Source organism: Malurus melanocephalus, unplaced genomic scaffold (assembly GCF_030028575.1).
Source record: "Malurus melanocephalus ecotype Western Australia unplaced genomic scaffold, MMel_1.1 scaffold_111, whole genome shotgun sequence".
In the NCBI taxonomy this organism is placed as follows: domain Eukaryota; kingdom Metazoa; phylum Chordata; class Aves; order Passeriformes; family Maluridae; genus Malurus; species Malurus melanocephalus.
In genome coordinates, this window is record NW_026623343.1 from 1,831,481 (window position 1) to 1,853,372 (window position 21,892).

Here is a 21,892-nt window from a genome sequence, read left to right on the forward strand (position 1 = left end):
CATGTAACTGCTAATAAAGGAGGCATTTATTTATTAAACCATCGAGCCCTCTCTTTCCAGAATTGTCTATTTTAAACAACAAAGCATTTCATCCCTCTTATTTTTAATTTGTATAGTACCTGTTCTGGGGTAGTTCACTCTGAGAAATAGATTTCTTGGAGTGTCTGTTTCCCACAGCTTTTGAATGCTTTGCATGCTTTGGAGGTGTGGGTTTGTTTTTTTTTTTTTTTTTCTCCTTTTTTTCCTTGTTTTTCTCAAGGACAGAATCCATAGAGATGGGAGAGGAGAGCGCTCATCATAACTGACATTTCAATCACTGCTCAGTTTGACTGCAAGGTTTAGTAGAGGTTTATTCATACCAATATATGGAGACCATATCTGATTTTCTTTTATTTAGAAGTGCAACAGAGAAGACTGTCTTGGTTGGTTCATGATGGAAGAAGAATGATATGTTCCAGCTTTTTCTTGTACTGCAGCTTTTGCATAAAAAGTCTAGGTCCCTTCTGTTCATTTCAAGAAGCTGTAGTAGACTAGTAGACTAAATTTTCAAAGATTGGCAGACTTCCCTCAGATGATTGTGAATATTTTATTTGTGTCTGGTTTTGGTAGCGCTGTCGAATACTTGATTGTGTCAAAACAAGCACTTACAGCTGATACTGAGAGATGCTGGCAGCAACAAACTCTGCGGCTCATAAATAGCCTTTTCTTCACTGTGCAGTTCTGAAGTAGTGGAGTAAATATGGTTATTTGAGTGTAAGATGCACAAATACGCATCCAGGAATAATGTATCAGCCATGATGAAAAAGGCATTTTGTGTCCTGTTTCCATATTGCTTGTTTAGAGGGAGCTACATAAAGGATGTTTACAGCATCCACTATTGAGGTGCACGGAGTATAGTACCTGATGCTATTTTCTGTCTTAATAAATTAATTAATAAATAGCTGGAGAAAGAAAAAGTGACTTGAAGGACAAAACATACAAAGAGARCCCCTGATTTCCAAGACATTATGATGTGCATGTTCCCTGTTTGAAGTGGCTCTGGATAGTGCATAGTCTCTCTCTACATCTAGATGGATGGGATACCATATATTCTTCATAACCTTTCAAGATGTTCACAGATGAGGATGGGTGCAGCTAAAATACGAAGGAAATGCTTTATGAGAAAAAGCACATAGCTACATTATGTAAGGAGGAGAGACTAGGGTAAATGTAGAAAAAAACCCACAGTGGAATTCAGAAAAAATGGTCAGATTAGATCTTCATCACTKAAGCATCCCCTTCTTAATAGCTAACTTTGGACCAGCTCCCTKGCCTTACACATATGAAAAAATCCCAGTTTGCCATCCCAGTTTGGGTGATGGGAGTATGACGGAGTGAGTCAATAGGTGCCTCTGGCACGGTGGACCTTTTAGCTGCCTCACAGCCTCTGTTACAACCATGCTTTAGGTCTTTCCTTGCACCTGAGCTTTCTTCTGAGTAGATGAAGTGCCACCACTGTTCYCTTGGTCCCAGATAAATTCAGATGGAGCTGAGCAAGGGACTGCAGTAGGTCAGATTTTTGGGTTTGGAGCACAGGATAGGACAGGCTGTCCCCTTGGGTAGGGCACTACTCAGCGCTTTTCTCCATAGGAAGCTGTGTGATGGCTACTAAAAACATTTAAAGCAGTAAATCCCTGCCCAGAGGCAGGTAGCTCCTGTCCGCTTTTGTCTGGGCTGAAAAGCTCCAGCCTGTGTTTAGCCTGACAAAAGCCCATGGACTCAGCTGTGTTTGCCATCTGGCTGCTTCCTMCAGGAACAGGGTGACTGAACCAGTTGACCCGGATAGTCATGAGGTCTGGACTGACACCTAAATTGCCTAAATTGGGTAGCCAGCTTTAAAATAATTTCCTATGGCCAGAGTCCTCTTATTATTTCCTATGCCATTGCACAGCAATACGTGTTTGGAAGGTTTACTTGTCTTCTGCAAGGGCAGACCTGTTCTCTTTTCTCTTTTCTCTTTCGGGGAAGCTCAGACTTGTTCTCTTTGGAGGAAGTCACGCTTCCTCTAGGTCATGCCTTTTCCCCAGGTCATTGTGGCAGGCCCACACATTTGCCTGCATCCAGCCTGAGGCTGTTYTCTAAGGTTCCTTGCAGAGTACCTGCCACAGCAGGTATTTCAAGTCCTTTTCCTGAACCTCCAACCTAACAATCTCCACAGTTACAGCAAAAGCTCTTTGCATTTCTTTTTACTTACCCCCTCTCTATCCATATCGTAAGTTCCCCCTGTCTTTGCTTTATGACCGCTCCAGACTTTGACCAGTGCTGCTGAAATTTTCTATTCTCTGCTCAGAGCTCTCCAGTTTCATTTTTTCCAAAACATAGAATAGCACTGCAGCCCATCACTTGGTGAACAACGAATTTGCTACATCTTGTCAGCTGTGGGTGCAGCTTTTGAGATCAAATGTGTCACTTGAGCTCCTTCTGAGGAAACTTCTGCTATGCCCCCCTCCTCACTGAATGCCACCGTGGCTTCTGCCACACTCTGTGACCTGTCACATCTAATTTATGTGCTCAGCATGCTGCCCCACATCTAAGTAGTGGTGTCTGGTGTGTCAGATTGACTGGAAAATGAGTGATGGGTATGTATGTGAGATGCAGCATGGCTACAGGGCAAATCCAGACCAGAGATAATTGTGTCGCTCTTATACTCGGTGCCTGAGATTAGACAAGCTTGCCTGTCGCTGCCTCCAGATGAGTTCTGAAAAACAAAAACATTTCTGCCACTTCCCAGGATGAAAGTAGGGGAGAATCGCCATTTTCTCATTAAAAACTCCTCAACAACCAATCCCCTCACCTTCTTTTCTTTAAATATAGTGGTTTCCCAACATTTATATTGCCAAATTTGACAGGAGATTAGTTTTGTCCCAGAGAAAACAGCCGAATTTACAGCAAAGATGTGTTTYCCAGATATCCTACAAAAGTAAAATCTGATCCCAATGGGTCCAGTATTTATTGTGCAATTTAAAAATGTGGTTTATATCTCCTATGTATTTTAAATTTATATTATATATACCCTGTATGGTCACATTTAGATTGAGATTTATGAGCTCAGCTATTCTAGAACATTATTTGAATCTATTTTTTTTCATCACTATCTAATGCTCTTCTATCAGTGGGATATCCAGGAAGGCATTTCCATTTGACTGCTGAAAATGCAGCGTAGAAATTGCGTTAAATTGCCCAGTAATTTTAAAATAACAAAGAGAATTATTTTAATGTTAAAATGTCTTCTGCTTTTTCACCTGCAGAAGTGAAATCTTTCTGTCGGTTATCTTGAGTTATATTTTGCTGGAGGCCTTCCAGCACCTATAAACAGACAATTTTTAAAGATAACACCTTCTRAAGGTGGGCTGTAAAATTGCAAAGGCAATGAAACCAAAAATGTGTGGATAAATATAGTACCTGATTTCAAAACTTCCTTCCTTAGGAAACGAACTAAAGATGTGCAAGGGGAAGGATACGTGCCAAAATCACTCCCACAGTTACTCTACTTTTAGACATCTTTCCTTCCTTTATTYATGATCTCTATTTTGTCTGTGCAGAGGRTAAATTCTTGCAAGCTCTTCAAGAYTTGTATCTRAAAACAGGGCAAAAATRTGTTSCCTGATCCTTCTGTGTTTATTGAAGAYCTTCAGCTGTGGATGCCGTGGCCAACGGGAGCTTTGCATTCCTTGGTTTGCAATATTTAATTTGTAGAATAGCTGCAGCTCATGTGGGATCCTGGATTGATCAGTCAGAGAAATTTCCCATTACTCATGAAAAATTTAGTTCAAAGAAGCAATACAGGATTGGACCATTATCTATTATTAATCCTTTTTTCAAGCTAAAGTAATTATGAAATAAACAGGTTTAATTCCTGTGAATAAAATAGTCCCGAGAGTTTTCAGAAAGCATAGAATTTCTTTTGTAATTGCCATTTTGCAGAAAAATCAATAAAAAACTAGACAGGAAAAATATTTATTAGTTTTGGGTGGACTAAGTTTGTGTGTGTTTTATTTACAGGAACATTTCCTTTGAAACTCCAGATAGAACCAAGCACTCTGGAAGCTTAAAGTCRCCATGAACTCAAAATAAACTGTAACCATGTAACTTTGTCTTCATATGTATTTTATACAGTCACAATACATGTTTTTAACTCACAATGTGATATGTAAACATTAAAAAAGGTCCACATTACAGCGGGTAAGAAAAGCTGTGACTATTTCCTTGACTATTTCCTTGACTATTGCCTATGTACAAGGTATGTGTCAGGCAACAGGAAATGTCATTTGACTGGGATGGTTGTTGCTTCCACCTTTAACTGTTCTCTGTTAATTTACCTGCATCGGTTTAAACCTAATTATTAAAAACTTTAAAATTTGATTAGGTAAAGTCTGGATGTGTTCCATTACAGGGAGCTGCTTTTTTGCTTATTTATATTTGCAGTTTCAAATRGGCTTAATTCCCTTGGGTGCAATTTACTCTCAAGTGCTGCATTCAAAAAGCAAAAAGTACTAAAGTGGACATAAATTAGATTTGGCTGAGTACAAGACTCAATCAATACAGTTTAAACATTTGAATAGTTCCTGAAGTCCTGCTGGCACATCTGGGTACACACTGGGGTAAAGTTGAGGAAACAACCATTGTCTCAGGAGACCAGAGTGCCGAGGCTCCATCCAGAGTCAGAGGAGAGAGACTCTCCAAAATTAACTTCCTTGCAAAGTTTGCTTTTGTTTTTCTTTTCCTTTTTTTTTTTCTTTTTTCTTTTTCTTTWTTTTGGGAATGAGCTTGTTCCTCAGTGTTCCAATGCACTCAGCTCCCCCAGCACTGGAAAAGCATTCTGTAGTTGTCTACAGAAAAATGTATTCCCACCAAGGCTTAAATTCAAAGGTTTGCYGTTATTTTAATGTTTAAGCTTTATGTCAGAGCTCTTAAATCCCAAAAGGGCATGATACTCCAGTCCAGAACAGGTTAAAGGAGAGTACACTTTGAAGCACAGATTATAAATACTTCCACAGCAGAGTTGGATTTGCCCACACACTCTAAATACTAGCAAATTCATGGTAATGAGAGACTCTTGTACCATCACTTGGAAACTGCTCATTTATATCTGCTTTTCCTGTTTACCCAGTTCCACTCCATTTGTCAAAAAAACCAAAGAACCACATCAGCAATCAGCACACTTTTTAAAGAGCACAAAATCCTGCTTCTGATTATTAGCATAGGAATGAAGCCATTTTATCAAAATGGTTAAGTACYTGGAAGAAATAGTCTTGAAGGAACAAATCCTACCACTTAAAGCTTCATCGAGTCATTCAGCAAGGCTTCTCTAGAGTCCCATTCCAAGTATGACCATGGCTTATGCTACACCAGGCAGGCTTTATCTAGTCTTGAAAAGATCCTAGGACAGAGATACAAAGCACAGTCCTAGTGCTGCTCTATTTCCAMWGGGTAGCCAGCCTTAGTAGAAAATRCTTTTGGTGGTTCAGCTGTGCTATGTAAAGCTTCTTCACCTCAAGCAAGTTCTGTGTACTGGAATAACTTGAGTGAAAACATTGTACATTTGCACAAAATGCCATACCTGAAAAGCACCTGCAGATGATCTAACATCTGTTAAGGRCTAAATGCTAACTGTGTCCCCTTTCTGCATTTGCTCCAAACTCCACTGGGACTCTGATTCATGCTGTCATGCAGTGTGGTCTCTGCAGAGCTTCCCCTAGTGCCTAATGGAGATGATGAAAGCCTTTTCACTGCATTTGATCACTTTTTGGTTTGCATTTATTTTGYTTCTGGAATTACAGTGTTGATTATCATTGCTGATCCTTCACCAGTAGTCCCAGGTTGTTAATGCAGTCAGTACAGCAGCTCGCTTGTTAAATTTCATCTTTTATCACCCTTCCCTAGGTTGGAAAAATCCACAAGAATGCTGCCCGCAAAAGGGAATACCGCGTCCTGTTCATGGTGATCACTACAGTTATCTGTTATYTGGTGTGCTGGATTCCATATGGGGTTATAGCATTACTTGCAACGTTTGGTAAGCCAGGTGCTGTGACTCCAGTTGCAAGCATCATACCTTCCATCCTAGCAAAAAGCAGCACTGTTTGCAATCCCATCATCTACATACTTATGAATAAGCAGGTAAGACATATATTAGTTTTAAATTGTATTTTTTTCAGGGTCCATCAGACATTCTTGACCATTGTGACTACCAGTCCTATAGATGTATCTCTAAGAACATTCAAAGCTTTTCCAAATAATRCTAYTGGAGTCTTGGGATAGAAATGTTTGCAAACAACAGCATATTGCTGGACAGGTAGAACAGAAAAATATTTGCTTAATGAAATTGCAATTCTGACGGCACATTGCATATTAATTTGGATCCTTCAAAGTTAGTTGCCAAAGGTATTTATAAGGAGAATACTTAAACATTTGGTGAGGTTGAGCAATGGGAGGAAAGATGGACAAGAAGACAAAGGGATWTCATGACCTTGAAAACAAAATTAAGGAGGATACCATTTGCAAGTACCATTTACATGATAGACCCTCTTGAAACCAAGTTATCATTGCAGTTACTGTTTTTGTGGACATCTACATCCTTGTTGTTAAAATCAGTTCAGCTACATGTCCAAATAGATAATGAAGTTTGTTTCACAAGCACAAACGCATATTCTAAAAAGACCTAGATCCAGCTCAGGTTTCTCATTCCTGTAAATGCCATTTTCAGTACTCAAAAGTGAGCCTCTTAGTGTTTCTGGTTGATGATTCTGACTCTCAAGTTTGATAATGGCAGTCCTGGAAGTTTTAAAGTGTTTCGGAGTAGGAAATRTGAAAATTATGCAGTTTATGAAAACTTTTTTTTTAAAAAATAGAATATATTTTAGAAGTGGTTCTCAGTTTTCTTTCTTCATTATGTCCATTACATTATTACAAAGCAAAGAAACCCTTTATCTTTTCTTGTTCAGTGTATGCTGGAGCCCATCCTTAGTATTTATCAACAGCAGCATTATTATGAAGSTGAGACAAGGAAAGAGTTAAATCTAATAGCCAAATATATTCAAGTTTTGCCACAGCCTGAGATCATTCTTGGCCCACTTYATCTAAYCTAAAGTTCTTAAACAACAAAAAARTCTRCTCTTGGAGTCTGAGGGAAAAATATCAAGCAAGCTGTGAAACCTCCCTGGAATCAGAAAGAAAAAGTTCTATCACCTTCCCGAAGACCAGGGCTTCATTTCCAAAGTCTAGTGTGAGCTGACATTGAAACAAATAGAACTTTCTATTTGAAAAGTGTTAATGTTGAAGGAAACCAGTAACTTTTCCCCTCACCTTCTACCATTCTTAAGAAAATGTCTCAACAGCAGCATCTGTCTCCTTTAYTCTCTGAGTACTTYGAGGTYCTTGATTGTGCWGTGATCAMTGGAGCAGATTATATAATGTTGATWACAGATATATTTTGGTATTGTCTTTACACATAGAGATTTGATGAGCCATCCTGAAAGGGAAGAGCTTGGTCAGATTTGAGATAGATGCTTTTTACTAATGAAACCAAAATGATAGCTGATGCGCAGCATTAACCTGCAGCTCTCCTTTGCTGTGCCACTGTGTACGAGGAGTGAAAATAATTGGTTTTAACTGACACTGAGGAATGTGCTTCAGTCAAAAAAGGGTGAAACTCATCCCTTGGTCTGGTCCTCCTCCTTTCAGAACAGAAACAACAGTAAACCCCCTGTTCAATGCATCACTGATATTCCTGGCACCTCTGTAGTTGTTCTCATGCTTTCTTGTAAATTTAACACCTCAGGAAAAGAAGTTGTTAATCTTCCCAGCACTCAGCTTTCCTGGTCTTCAAGCTTAGCTGAGAATTGTCACAGAAGGCTGGTGCCTCCCAACACAGAAATTATCTGGCCTGCATTTTTCACAGTCCTCTCTTTGCAGATGTGAGGTACCACAGTAGGGTATTTACTCCAGTGCCTTATAAATACACAAAACACATGGCATAATTTTTAGCTCTCTATGAATAAGCCTTTTTGCTCTGGGAAATGCCCTGAAGATTGCAAAACAGMATTGGTTGACTTGCAGCTGTGGTGTTAGCGACCAGCTATCATAAATCTTTGCAGAGTAGTGTGGAACTATCAGCCTCTGGGKCAGCCTTAAAACTCATCCTGCAGAGCACATCTTTAAATTGATTCTCAAGCAGCCCCTGAGTCACTTTCATGGTCCTGGAACTCCAGAGAAAGGGTTTTGTCTTTGGCATTACCTCCTGCACTGACCTGCAGTGATAAATCACTGAGGAAAAGATTGAATTTCTTTCTAGCTGCAGGAACTGCCTCAGGTGGGATGTCATGAGGTTGCTGCTGTGCTTCTTCCTGTGCTGTCCTCCAGGAGGAGAGAGATGCACTRTTTAAGGCTGGGCTGTTGCTGGGCTGATGATAACATTCCAGGCAGACAGCAAGCTCCATTGACAAAACTGTTAAGCACTAAACTACCTGAGACAAAATGATGCTGGGGTGAAGCTGGAGGAGACAGCACATGTTACATGCAAGCAAATATTAAGCATTCACCCAGGAGACAGGGAATTTCCCTGTAGCCATGGGTTTGCTGCCAAGGAGATGAGCATCCTGCTTTTTRTATGTTCCACAGAACAGCACAGGAACCCCAACATGGAAGAGCTTTMTGGCTAGTGTAACTGTGCATGAGGATATACTGCACTGAGAACCAGGGATTATTGGCTGGATTATGGTGTATCAGCTTCAGAGGTTAACCCTGTTTTACATACCAGAAAGTCATTTTTTATTGATGCAGAACTCAAGATATTCATAAGTGTTCAAGAAAGTGTGGTTATGGATGAGATCACAGTGAGATTGACTGAATCTCCACACATTTTTAATTAATTTAATTTAATTTAATTAATTTAATTAATTTAATTAATTTAATTAATTTAATTAATTTTAAATTTAATTTTTAATTTTTAATGTCATTTAAAGATGGAACTCAGAGAAAACAGAAATTTTCTGCATTGTTACTGACAGCCAAATTTGAGTAAAGTTTAAAACTGCATCGCTCATAGATCTAGAGAACCAATGGTTCAAAAACTATTGATAAGATTACAAGTCAAACTTTGCTGATCCAAAATAGCCTTGTTCCATGGCAGCTCATGAGATTTACACCAATTTCTTTAACTTTTTTAGTCACTCAGGTAGTGCACTGAAGACTCCCTGGAGTACTGAAACTCAGGCTAGCACATGTGATACTCTTTTGTGTATTACAATTGGAGAAAAAGTCCATCACCAAAACCATGCGATCGGTAATGTGCTATTTCTGGTGAGAAAGTGCCTCTGTAGCAATGTTGGGAATAGATATATTGGGAGCAGCCCTGTGGAGAAGGACTTGGCAGRACTGGTGAGTGAAAAGCTGGACATGTCCTGTCAGTGAGCACTTGCAGAAAGCTGATTGTATCCTGGGCTGCATCCAAAGCAGTGTGGCCAGCAGGGACCCTCTACTCTGCTCTGGTGACACTCTACCTGGAGTACTGCATCCAGCTCTGGGTCCCAGCACAGGAAAAACATGACCCTGTTGGAGCATGTCCAGAAGAGGGTCATGATAATGGTCAGAGGGATGRAAGTTTTCTCTGCGGAAGAAAGGCTTGGGAGAGTTTGGGTTGTTCAGCCTAGGGTAGAGAAGGCTCTGAGGAAATCTTCTTGTGGTCTTTCAGTACTTAGAGGGGGCTTAAAAAGGAAGACAGAAACTTTTCACCAGGGTCTATRGTGAGKAAAAGGGGCAATGGTTTTAAACTGAAAGAAGATAGATTTATACTGCGTATGAAGAAGAAATTTTTGTTACGATGAGAATGAAAAGACATTAGAACAGATTGTCCAGAGAAGTGTGGATACCCTGTCATTGAATTTTTCTAGGCCAGGTTGGACAGGGCCTTGAGAAACATGATCCTGTGAAAGATGTCCTGGCCTGTGGCAGGATGGTTGGAACTGGAAGGTCTTTAAAGGTCCCATGCAACCCAACCCATTACAACATTCTATGATACAGAAAGTAGTCTTGTCATACAACACACTTAATAGRTCTTTTCTTGTCTCTTCCACTTATTCACTAAACCTGGATGCACTCACCTCTTTCTTCAGAGGTTTAAGTGAGCAGTGTAATTTAGAATAAGCCCCTAGGCATGATGCAGGTAAGCATTTTGATCTATTAGGACTAGCCAAATTTCAAAACAAAAATACAGCTATACCTCAGCTTAGCAGGTCATATCCACACTAGTGCAGTTTCATTGTGATTAGCTTAGAAAAGAGGGACCATTGCCTCTTTTATTCTATTTCCTGACAAGCTTGTAGGCAATTCTGGTCAGAACGGGCCACAGTCACACCTATTCTAACAGMGACAGGGAAATAAATCAGCATTAACTGCAATGATTAAATGACAAGAGATTTACATTGTTGCATGTTTGAGGGCTAGCAAATAAATATCTCTAGGAGAAGATTTGACCTCTAGAATCATTGTCACTACCCAAAAGGTAATAAAACAATAAACTGTTTAAGGATTCCAAGAAACTGWAGGGTTACACATCTCAAATTTTCTCCAGTGCAGGGAAAACAGCTTTAGACAAATCGTTTGCCCTTGCCTCTTGTGATCAGCCTACAGTTCTGGCAGTTTCAGAGCTTCGTTTACAATCAGCTGTTTTTCACACACTTCCACCTGTGTCATTAAACCTGCAGGGTAGATTGATAGATAAATTCCAGTTTTCAGAGCTCACTGTAGAGCAAGAAATGTGGTATGTTCACAGCTAAAAACAAGGTGTTAGGGTTTTTGTAAGCAAGGTCCCTTGGTAGCCTGCTTACTCTTGCAAGCAGACATCATAAAAAAGTCTCAGCTAAAGTGATATTTCTTTGCTGGCTTCACAGGTACATCAGTCCTCAAGGGAGAGTCYAGATGGTCAAGAGCTCAGCCAGTCCTAAGAGAAATACAGAGGGAAAAAAGGATAAAATATTAGCAGTTGTACTGTTTCCCACTTTCCATTACTTCATTATGATGGAGAACTCGGGTGAAAGCACTTGGCAGGTTTTTTTTTGTTTGGGTTTTTTTTTTGGGGTTTTTTGGTTTTTTTTTGTTTTTTTTCTGAACTGATCTCCAAGTTTGGTGTAGACAGTTAAAGTCCTACAAAGGCATATGGGATCTACAGATAGTCTAAACTTGAGCTGCTCTTCAAAATGGCATTGTCAAGCCACCCTGAATGGATGTCAGAGGATCTTCTGTTTCAATGGTCTCAGCTGCAATGGTAGCTCAGGGATCAGACTCAATTTTAGCCCATGCCTTGGTTTGGTTAAGGTCATGCATTAATTTAGCCTCAGAGTTCCCCATTTAAATTCTAATGTTTCTGTTTTTCTGTACTATGTCCAAGTTTTATGAGTAGGGCTCCAATTAAGTATTTGGCACAACTTAACCATTTCAAAGCTGAATGTAAGCATGGGTTAGCTGAAGAAAACAAAATGCAACATTCTGAAATGCAATGCAATACAACATACKAGATAAACAAAGAATTTAGTTGTTTTATGAGGACAATCAAATTCAACAGATGAAAAAGAATTGAAAAAGTAAGTGTAACGCTGGAGGTGACAGAGCCTCTAATTTTCCTCTCTYGTACAATAACTGAGTAATCTTTTGTCATGTGGCAACAGCATAATACTAAAATTTAATTCAGACCATGACATTTTTCTACATACTGTGTCAGTGGAGATTACTTCTCAGTTTTACTGTGTGTACCAGGAATATCTTACTAGGAATTGAAGCAACAATTGCTTCAGATTAGATGGACAGAGGAAAAAAATGAGTTTTCCTAGACAGAGAATATTTTTCAGCATTTATGTAACCTCCACTAAATAAATATTTTTGAGTCAGTCCTCAGTATCCTTGTAAAGCATATGATTATCATCATCCTAGTCTTACAGCAGGAGAAACTTGATGATTAAAGGTTAGATTAATGCTCAAACCCTCATGGACTTGCTTGRCAATTCTAATTCATATCTGTAGAACGTTATTTTATGATTTTATCCTGATGTCCTTCTTTCTCCAGAGAAAAAAAATCTGCTGTACTCAAAGAAATAATCATTGCCACAGTATGGAAAATACAATATAAAACTGTACTGTGTCTGCAATTCATTAGAMTAATCCCCTTTTCATTATAAATTGCTCATTTAATGCAATTCAGAAATCTATGTTCAAATGAAAATAAATGTGAGGTTCATCATCTTTTGAAGTGAAGCTATTACAGGGCTTTGTTCCTCTGATATTTAGTATAATAATTGCTCTCAAACTAAATTTATTTGTAGCCAGTTTATAAAACTTTATACCTCAAAAAGCCCATKTCCTTTGGCAGTTGTCTTTTCCTCACACTGGGACACCATACACAAATCACTTTCTGTCCCCACATTGCTAGTGTGAACTAGTTTAATTCTTTTCATAATCTCATGTTCAAAACAATTATTCAAACTATAATTTTGGTAATCATGCTTGGGACTGTGTATTTCATCTGGGAAGCTTTTTAGGCATTCACTGGATGTTAGTGGAAACCAATACCTCAATGTAGCAGGAACCATTTCTTGCTTCTGTCTTGTTTGCAGTGTTTAACTCTGTATTATCTTCAGAATCTGTACTGAAAACAAGAACATCAGCTCTACAGTGACTTCTTAAATCCCTTTATCTAAATTACAACCAGATTTTCAGAACTGGGTTTATAGAAATATGCAGGGGTCTGCTACATAAGGTACAACTTTTGTATACTGAGTACTTTATGGATGACCCTGCTTCAGATGTAATGTTCTAACCCTTTRGGGAAAATACTTACTCAAGACCTTACAGCTTACCCAAGGCTTTAAAGGACTTCTGCGTTTGCTGACTTTAGGCCAATAGGAATACACTACAAGTAGGATTCAAAGGTGAACCAAAAACTTATATCACTTGACTTCCTTTTCACCTTCACCACTCTCTCACAGCGAGCACCAGCTTCAAAATCAAAGAATTTCTRTGTAAGTTGAAAAACAAAAAACAGGCACTTTTGTAACTTGTTAATCAATTTCCCAGTAAAGCACTTTCTCAGTGAAAAATGTGGCTTCTTCATTATTATAAAAGTTGCTACTTTTGCCGATTTTATTTTCAGCACAGTAAAAAAAAGAAATKACATTTTAGCCCAGATCTCCATGCTGAAGCCTCTACCTTGGTTGCTGTTGAAAACTTCAATGGAAAAAACACCGTTCTTCACCCAGGCAGATCAAGTGTCAAAATACTTCTTGTTGTTATGCTTGGAACTTCCAGCAAAATTGGAGTTATTTCAAAATGATCTGGAAGCACTCATCCCGTATTACAGTGGTAATGGACCCTTCATTTCTCCTCATGAAGTGGAATGTTACTGTAGGGACTGGTAAATTTGCTGCTGCCTCTGTTAGTCAGGGTCCATCAATCACACTGCAAAACCCTAAACAATTCTATCTTAAGAAATGGGAATAGGAAACAGAGGCAGGATCCATTTTTTCTGCTATTCACTGAAGTTCTTTGCCTCTTATTTCTTTGTTGCTTTAGGAAACTTTTCTTAAGTTTCTTTTAGGTAGGAGGAATTAACTTCATATGCTACTCCTATTGTATACTGTGTGGGGTTTAGTATCTCTGTGTAAGGCCAGGGAAGAGCAYGTGTGAGATAAATATGACAACTGCTCTGTTTTTCCTGCAGTGATAAACCCAYTGAAAGCAACCAATGTGCTGTCTTAAACCAATGTGCATTGAGGACACAATAGCATCGTTAATATTTGCTTTCATGTGCATAACCAATCCCTTTGAAGTTCAGCAGCCATGCTGATTACATTGAAGTATGGGCAAAGAATASTTTCTCCCTGCTTCCTCTGACAAAATAACTATCCCCACTTTATAATCCCTTCASCTTTGATCTCTCACTTCGCTAACTTTATATGAGAGCACGTGTTTCTGGGGTCTKAGGTAAAAGGAGTATTTAAAAAGAATTATCTGAATAGCATGCTGTAACCATGAAAATAGGGTAATATTGCTCAGACATGGTATATGCTCTGTTGTTTCTGCCTTYCTTGCTCTTCTACCATGGACCAACTTTGTTAATATTATTTTGGTAACAGCTTGCATGTTTTCTTCTCATCTCTACTTCTTGGGATGYTACAACTGCTCATTAAAATGCCTAATAATTTAGTAGCTCCTCCCTTGTTCCTCTGACTGCTCTTACCATAGTATGACAGAATAGTTTGGGTTGGAAGRGACTTTGAAAATTCATCTGGTCCTACCTGCAGTGATCAGGACCATCTTCAATTCAGCCAGGTTGCTCACAGTCCCATCCAATCTGACCTTGAATGTTTCCAGGGACRGGGCACCTATCCCATCTCTGGGCAACCTGTTCCAGTGTTCCACCATGCTCATCATAAAATTTTTCTTCCTATATAAGGAAATCTATAATCTATAAGCCAAAATCTATACTATTTTCAATTAAAATCATTGTTCCTTGTTCTTCTGCTACAAGCCCTGAAAAAAGCCTGTCCCATCTTTCTTGTAAGTCCACTCYAAATACTGAAAGGCTSCAATAATRTCTCCCCAGAGCCTTCTCTTCTCCAGGAGGAACAACCTTAACTCTCTTAGCTTTTCCTCATAYGAGAGGTGCTCCAGCCCTCTGACCTCTTTTTGGGCCTCCTGGGCTTGCTCCAACTGGTCCACATCCTTCTTGTGCTGGAGGTCCCAGATCTGGATGCAGTGTCCAGCTGGGGTCTCACCAGAGCAGAGGGGCAGAATCACTTCAACAAGTTTATGCTGCAGTCAAGACAGCAAGCTGAATTAATCATCCTGAGACATACCTTTTAGCCACATCACAACAGGCAAGTTAACAATGCAAATAAACAGACCAAAATGCCTGTATGAAGTTTGACCTGTCAACAGAATTATGCCCCTAAGCACAACTCAAGTGAAACACAGCTGGCTTTKCAATAAAATGATAAAAGGTACCTCCAACAAAGGCATGTTGTTCAAAAAAGGGCAGTGTAATTTTGGGAATAAATCTGAAAATCAGTTGATTGCGAGGCTGCCTGAGATGCTGTCAGAAGGGTAATGTCACACCTCCTATGGGTGTCACTGCTAAAGAATAGAGTGGACAGCAAGATGTCCTTGGTACACAAAATAGTTCATGGACTTCAACCTCCTACTGAGCTATGGTTTGAATGCAGTGAGACAACAATGTCCTCTGAGGTCACAGACAGCGAAGCTGACAGAGAATTTAACAGATGGACCACAGTGATTATGTTTTCTTGTTTTTTAAATAAAAACAATGAAATTGCTGGATTTCAAAAGTATCAATTAGTTGCTTCGTTCGTGCATCCCAGCATTCAGTTTATCCTCTAGTGTCTCACTGATGTGAGTTTTCTGAGAGGTGTTACTTGAATATCATGACAGTAATTAGCCCTTCACCACTGCCTGTCAGGAGCTGGTGTAATACCCAGGATGAGCTGTGTGATTACTGTCTGCCAGAAGTGTACACGATGGCAATCCAACTTTCATCATTTCACTAATGTGTAACCAGCTTTCTTGTTGGCACGGACTCAAGATGAGTCCCTGGGATGAAAACACTGATTAGCACCTCCACTGGCTCAACTCAGGCCACTGTGTAGTTCAAAAACTACCCAAAGCAGCAGYATGCCTCACATTTAATGGATGTAARCAGGCTTGTAGTGGTTGAATTATACAGCACTTCATCACAGACTGAATGGCRAGTTACATTCTACCTTTGGTAAGTTGTTTTTCATTTTAATTAATAATTTAATAAAAAGTCTGTTCTTTTCCCTTAAAACATGACACTGAATTCCTTGAATGGGTGGCACAGCCATTTAGCTGAAGTCTACCAGCACTTCAAGAACAGCATCAAGGAATCAGAGCTCCATAGAGGGTTTGATAATCACAAGAAATCTACAGCCAAATACAGGGCAGTATGGTGAATATATTCTCCCAGGGAATCCTACAGCACCTGCTTGAATACATATGTACACTTCAGAATAAAAGTGACTTTAAAATATTTTCCCCTTTTCTGTAGTTTATTGTGATACCTCCTTGCCAGATTAGCTGTCCATTTCCATTTGAGATTTCACTGAAATTGTGTGCAGAACTGACAGGCAYCTTCCCTCTTTGGTTCCACCTGCAGTTCAATGTCATTCATTTAAGGCAACATGAAAAGACCAGYACTCGTAAACAAGTGAAAACAAATGTTTTATTTACAGGAAAAAATCTGTACACTGTGTATACATAAAAATATACAAAATCATAATAGAAAATATAAAAAGTGTTAAAATGTATACAAACACTGCTTAAAAATGTGACTCCTGTAAAATCTTAAGCTTTSTTATTAGAGTACACATTCATTTAAAAAAATCATCATACAAAATAATTCTCAAAGCTATTAAAAAAGTACACAGTCTATATCTGGATAGTTCAATGACTACATATTTTAAGAGTGRTGAGATGATGTGAAAAAAAGTAAGGCTTTTACACACAACTCTTACTTCAAGAACRAAATTCCGAATCTGATTGCAAGCCAGAGAGAAGACAACTGCACTGTCAAAATTCATTAAGTGATGCAGGTATGCCCAGACATGGGCTACTTTAAATTTCAAACAGTTAAATCAGGTATCCTCCTCGTGAGAGGATAGATGCTGGGAAAGATTCAAATCATTTTAATGGCAGGCTTCTGAATTACCTACTTCAAAGCAGAATCTCATTTAAATATGCATCAACTTTAGAAAGCATGAAGGGAAAAATAGCAACCATTTATTGTTGCAGTCAATGCATTTAATACTCTTTTCATGGTACATTTGTGTCACTGTCCAAATGGCATTTTCCATCCTTAAAAACTTCTGAAGAAAAAGGAAATTAAAAACCCCACTATGGATTGCTCTGCATGTGTTTTGAATTCCTGTTAAATTCAATCAGTCTCTAAAATGACTGTTCAGTCTGTGCAACCAGTAAGTGTAGACACTTGTCTTCATTTAAAAAAACCCACAAAAACTCTCTTGGTTTTCCTGACTTTGGCAAGAGATCTACAGCAACAAGTTCAGAATTTGGATGTCTTCACCAAAGAAAGTGTCTTGACCAAAGACAAACAAAGCTTAAATTAAATTTGTAAAGTGAGAGTGTACATTAGAGTGCTTATATCACCCCTCTCTCTCCCCAAAGGTACATCATGGTAATTTACCAGAGTTTCTACAGCATAAAACTGCACAACGAGGTAAAAAAAGATGTAGGAGTTTAATCCAAGGAAGGACTGAGCTATGAGTTCATGCTGAGGTAACCTTTAGAACCATAGAGGAACGGAACAAATAATGGGGGTTTTTTTGGTTTGTTTTTTTTTTTTCTTTTTCCTAGTGAAAGATTTTGGCTCAAAATGAGGCAAAATATTTCTTTTGTTTTTTCCTTGAATAAACAGAAGAATACCTTGATTTAACCATCCAAAACTGAATGCACAAAATGATAGAGCACCGCAAGTCAGAAAAGTTACAGAATTCACAGTGGGGAAAGAAGAGCATAATTTAATTCAGCATAAACTCAGCACGTTCCCTTAAGCTGCTGCTGTGTTTCTGGTTTGTTTCAGTTAACTTTAACTGTTGTCCACAGCACCAGGGCACAGAAATGAGGCTCGATAGTGTTTGAAGGCAACTGGTTCCTACTTGTCAGTAAAACTCCACAAATTTAAAGCCTACAACAAGTGCAGAGGGAGCTCAGGGGCCCGATAGCWGAAGCAATTGCTTGGCTGATGATGCACCTCGTGACGCACCAGGTCTGTGCAAACCTCYCTTGTCTAGAGAGACACACTCTGTTAGTGTGTGACAGCCACAGGGGAGAGCCTGTATCTTCTCCCCAGAACCCTCTATGATCTTGGAGAGAAAAYGCATTTCCTTTCACACTGCTGTATTTAACATTCGTATCTAAAACCAGCACTCTCACCTATTATTTTTAGAAGATACGTGGTTCAGTGTTATTACACATTCATTGATTTAAATTTTCTGAATGTAGTTCTGTGCAAATATTTCTCTGCCCTCACAAGGGATGGGTAAATGCCCATTAATACAAAAACACTTGGAGGGCTCTTAGAAAAGCCAGCAATGCCAATGCCACAGAGAGTAAGAAGTGGTGAGAGGAGCATCTCTGCAGTTCCTTTGTGTTTCCCCGTTATTTCTACCCCTTTCTCATTGTGGAGGGGAGCCCTCAATTAGCAGATCAAACACACTTGCAATTGCACCAAAAACGGAAGGAGGACAAGACAAGGTAGGAGAGAAAATGCTCTTTAAGCAACCACAAGGTGTTTGAGCAGGCAGACCAGTAAAATATCACAGTGGAAACCWGTGTTAGAAAACCACACCAGGCTCATTTTTTAAAGGTGGCATCACAGGTTGGTCGTCCTCCTCTGTGAGCAAGCCTTTGCCACACATCCCTGCAGCATCCTCTGAGGTGATGGTGCTACAGCACCCACATTTGCACTTGTGAAAGGAGGACTCATTGCCATATAAATAAGGATRTGGCAAAGAAAAAATATTGGCTGCAAGGGTTTCAATGTGCAGTCCAGTAAATTAAAGATACAGTTGATTTTATAACATCTCAGACCTGGTTCTGCATTGGTATATAAATGGTGTATTAAGTAGGTATGCTTAGCACTTGTTACATGAAACTTTACAAATTGCCTTGTTCAGTACAACAGTTGTGTTGATTATTCTGACAAATTATTGAGGGAATAAAAAATACTACCTAATCCTGCTGTGGGTGGTTGAGAATGCAGTTAGTATTTTTCTTCTTAATTAAAATCAAAGTTAAAAGTTAGGGATTGCAGGCCAGTCAAAATGATTTTTTCTTTTTCTTTTTGGAACTCTAGAATTTCCTGCTTATTGAGAAGTAGCATATTCACTAGCCTTAGAAAGCTAAACTCTCTTCCTTTACAGTTATGTCATAGCTARCCTAGGGTACAGCAGAGAGAGACATGTTTGATTGCACTTTTCAGACTGCTTATGTTTTGCAAACAGGGTACCAAATATATGGAAAAATAGWTTAGTTTATGTAGGCTATCTATTCTCCATGCAATTAAATAACAATGTTACTAATTTCAAGAATAAMTGTTGCCACCATACAAAACATGAAAAAGAAATTGGTATGTACTACAGCCAGAGTCCAAGGCTAGTGTGAGTAAAACCTAATAATTCTGATATGTCTTCAAATGCCTTATGGACATAACTATCCATACAACACAGAAGTACAGTTATTAGATCATCTACACATAATTTCTGTCAATAAGAAGCATCTTAAGATCACCAYAAAGCCCAAAAAGAAGACTAAGTCCTATGTAAAACACATATTCTTCATTTTGAGGAAGGAAAATAATCCTTCCAAAGGATCCTTCCAATAATGCTTCCCAAAGAGCTGAGTGAGAGAAAAAGGATTTTGTGATTATACTTACATTACAACTGAAGATGAAATAGTCATTAATGTTGTTTGCTTTTTTCTGCCTTTCTGGCTTTTTGCTTAAGTCAAAACCACCACAACCAGTCAGCTATTATTTTCAATGCCTCTTTGAGCTGTCTACTCTTTTACTGGATGGATRTGAGAAGCATATACCTGTGCTTTTGTGCACACAAATTCCTGCTGAACCTACTCTAAAAGTTAAGGTATAGTTGGGTGGGAAAAAAACAAAACAAAAAACTGAAAAAAACATTCTAAACCAATAACCTCCCACCACCTGGAAAAACTGAAGTCTTGGAAAATAATGTTTTTAATATATTAGGAATTAGGCAGATTTTTAGAAATGCCTTAGAGAATATTCTCATTGTGTGTTATGAATGAAAATACCAAACTTTCTCCATATGCAATCCGTATCAGTTTTTTTGCAGGCATTACAGCTTTTCTGGGTTACAGTCTTTCAAACATTAAGTAAAAAAATGCTGATATCACCTTTTGTCAGAAAACTCCTTCCACCTTCTTAACAGCAAGAACTTGAGAACAAGTGACTTTGATTCAGATATAACAAATTATGTCTGCATTCCTGAATGCTATGTTTGTTGACAAGAGGTGATCTGCTCTGTGCTYGTTTCAGTGTGATGGGTGAGGGCTGCACAGCCTCCCTTGGCTTTCTCTGGATCTTCTCTGTCTGTGCAGACTGGGGAAGGGCAGCATTTCCATCTCACACCTTCCTGATAGTCCTTTCAGGGAGAGTTTTTCATCCTGATTGGGTTCTTTTTTTTTCTAAAGAAATGAGACATTTCTCTCTTCCTGTTCAGTCAGTGTGAGCATGGGAGACTCCCATCAGCCATACACTCAGCAGCCATCCTCGACTGACCACACACACTTCATTGCCACCATAAACCCCTGTTCAGCTGGAGGCCTGGAACTGAGCCTGCCTAGGAATATTAAACYCTGCTCTAGTGAATGACTGCACAGCTTGGAGTAGCAACTGCTTCATTCTGGGAGAGTGTGAAAATGCTGTGGAGCCAAGGGAAATGCTGCATTGTTCAACTGGCCACTCTGTACGTAYATGAACAATAGAGGCTCTTTCACAATGCCAGATTTGACAGTTAAATAAATGCATTTAAAATAATACAGTATAGCATGTGTGGCATGAGACCACCGACAAATTCTGACAGTCACACCAACAACAATACATTATATTTCTGCCTAAGTATATCCTTTGCACCTTCATGAGCTAAGCCTTTGATTTTTTCCTGTAACTATTTGCAAAGCAATAATAAATACTCAGGCTCAGAAAAGAAATATTTCTCATGCCTGCTACTTAATTACAATTTATAGACTCAAGACTAGATTGGTCTAAGATACACTTTTTCAAGTATTCTCTTCTTGTTTATAGTACGACAGTAGTACCTTATTGCACATTGTTTCTGAAGGACTTATTTCTAGAAGTGAGGGAAGTTACTTCGTTTTGGGCACTTGACAGCTTTGAACCCTGGCAAAATGACTTTCCCCTTCCGATACAGATCATCCTGCAAACCTTTGTTCATCCTCTGCACCAAGAGCTTCTCGTAGAGCAGGGGATGGTAGGCTCCTAAGGTACAAGCTGCATCATAGTAGAGTTCGTGGTAGTGACACAGGTCGGTCTGTCGCACCGAAGGGATGTACTCGTACACGTGCACTTCATCACACATGGACATCATGATCAGGATACCTGGAACAAGAAGTGAAAACAAAAATGAACACCAGATTTCACTTTTCTCACAAAATTTCCCTGCAGTCATCCAATCTCTTTTTTCTTTTCTGCTTTTCTTTGCAGTCACAACCTTAAGTATTCTGTAAAATCATTAAGTGAMGCAATAGTGCCTTTTATTAGAGCAGCTTTCACTTGTCCCTGATATATAAAGATTGTGATCGCTGTAGAGTCARCAGGGCAGGACTACAGWCATAAAGAAAGAGTAAAAAGCTGAWAAAGGACTTGCATATCACCATCAGCCTCCTGAGTGAGAAGACTGCTCTTTCCCATCTGCCCCCATTTATGCTATGTACTGTCCACAAAAGATCCCTCACAAGAATCCCTGAAACATCTCCACCTTATTGCAAAGTTGGTCTTTCTTAGTCTGAGATTAAACCAATTTTCCTTTTCCCATCCACTTGCTTCTCTCTAAGCAGGAAGACATGGCCAAATACATGGAAAGGGCATATAAAGATACATCACCCATGYAGTGGTGGCACAGAAGCCCACAGCTCCAGACAATTCTGTGAAGAGTCTCATGGAGTGACAAGAAAAATTAATTCCTACTTAGAGCAATGCTGATATAAGGAAAAGCCCCTGATCACTGCCTGCTCAGCAAGAAATCCACAAAAAATGCCAATC

At 39.1% G+C, this 21,892-nt stretch overlaps 2 protein-coding genes across 3 annotated transcripts in view; one reads left to right on the forward strand and one right to left on the reverse strand.

Annotated features, from left to right (window-relative positions):
* LOC130575545 (pinopsin-like) overlaps positions 1–21,892 on the forward strand; it is a 75,017-nt gene that overhangs the window by 47,111 nt on the left and 6,014 nt on the right. The window contains exon 4 of the mRNA XM_057369489.1: positions 5,923–6,156. Coding sequence (XP_057225472.1) covers positions 5,923–6,156 — 234 coding nt within the window. The remainder of the gene's footprint in view (positions 1–5,922; positions 6,157–21,892) is intronic.
* The window catches only part of ST6GAL2 (ST6 beta-galactoside alpha-2,6-sialyltransferase 2), a 49,498-nt gene continuing 43,912 nt past the window's right edge, over positions 16,307–21,892 (reverse strand). For both annotated transcript variants that reach the window (XM_057369488.1, XM_057369487.1), the window contains one exon: positions 16,307–21,229. In XM_057369488.1, coding sequence (XP_057225471.1) covers positions 20,961–21,229 — 269 coding nt within the window. In that variant the 3' untranslated portion in view covers positions 16,307–20,960. The remainder of the gene's footprint in view (positions 21,230–21,892) is intronic.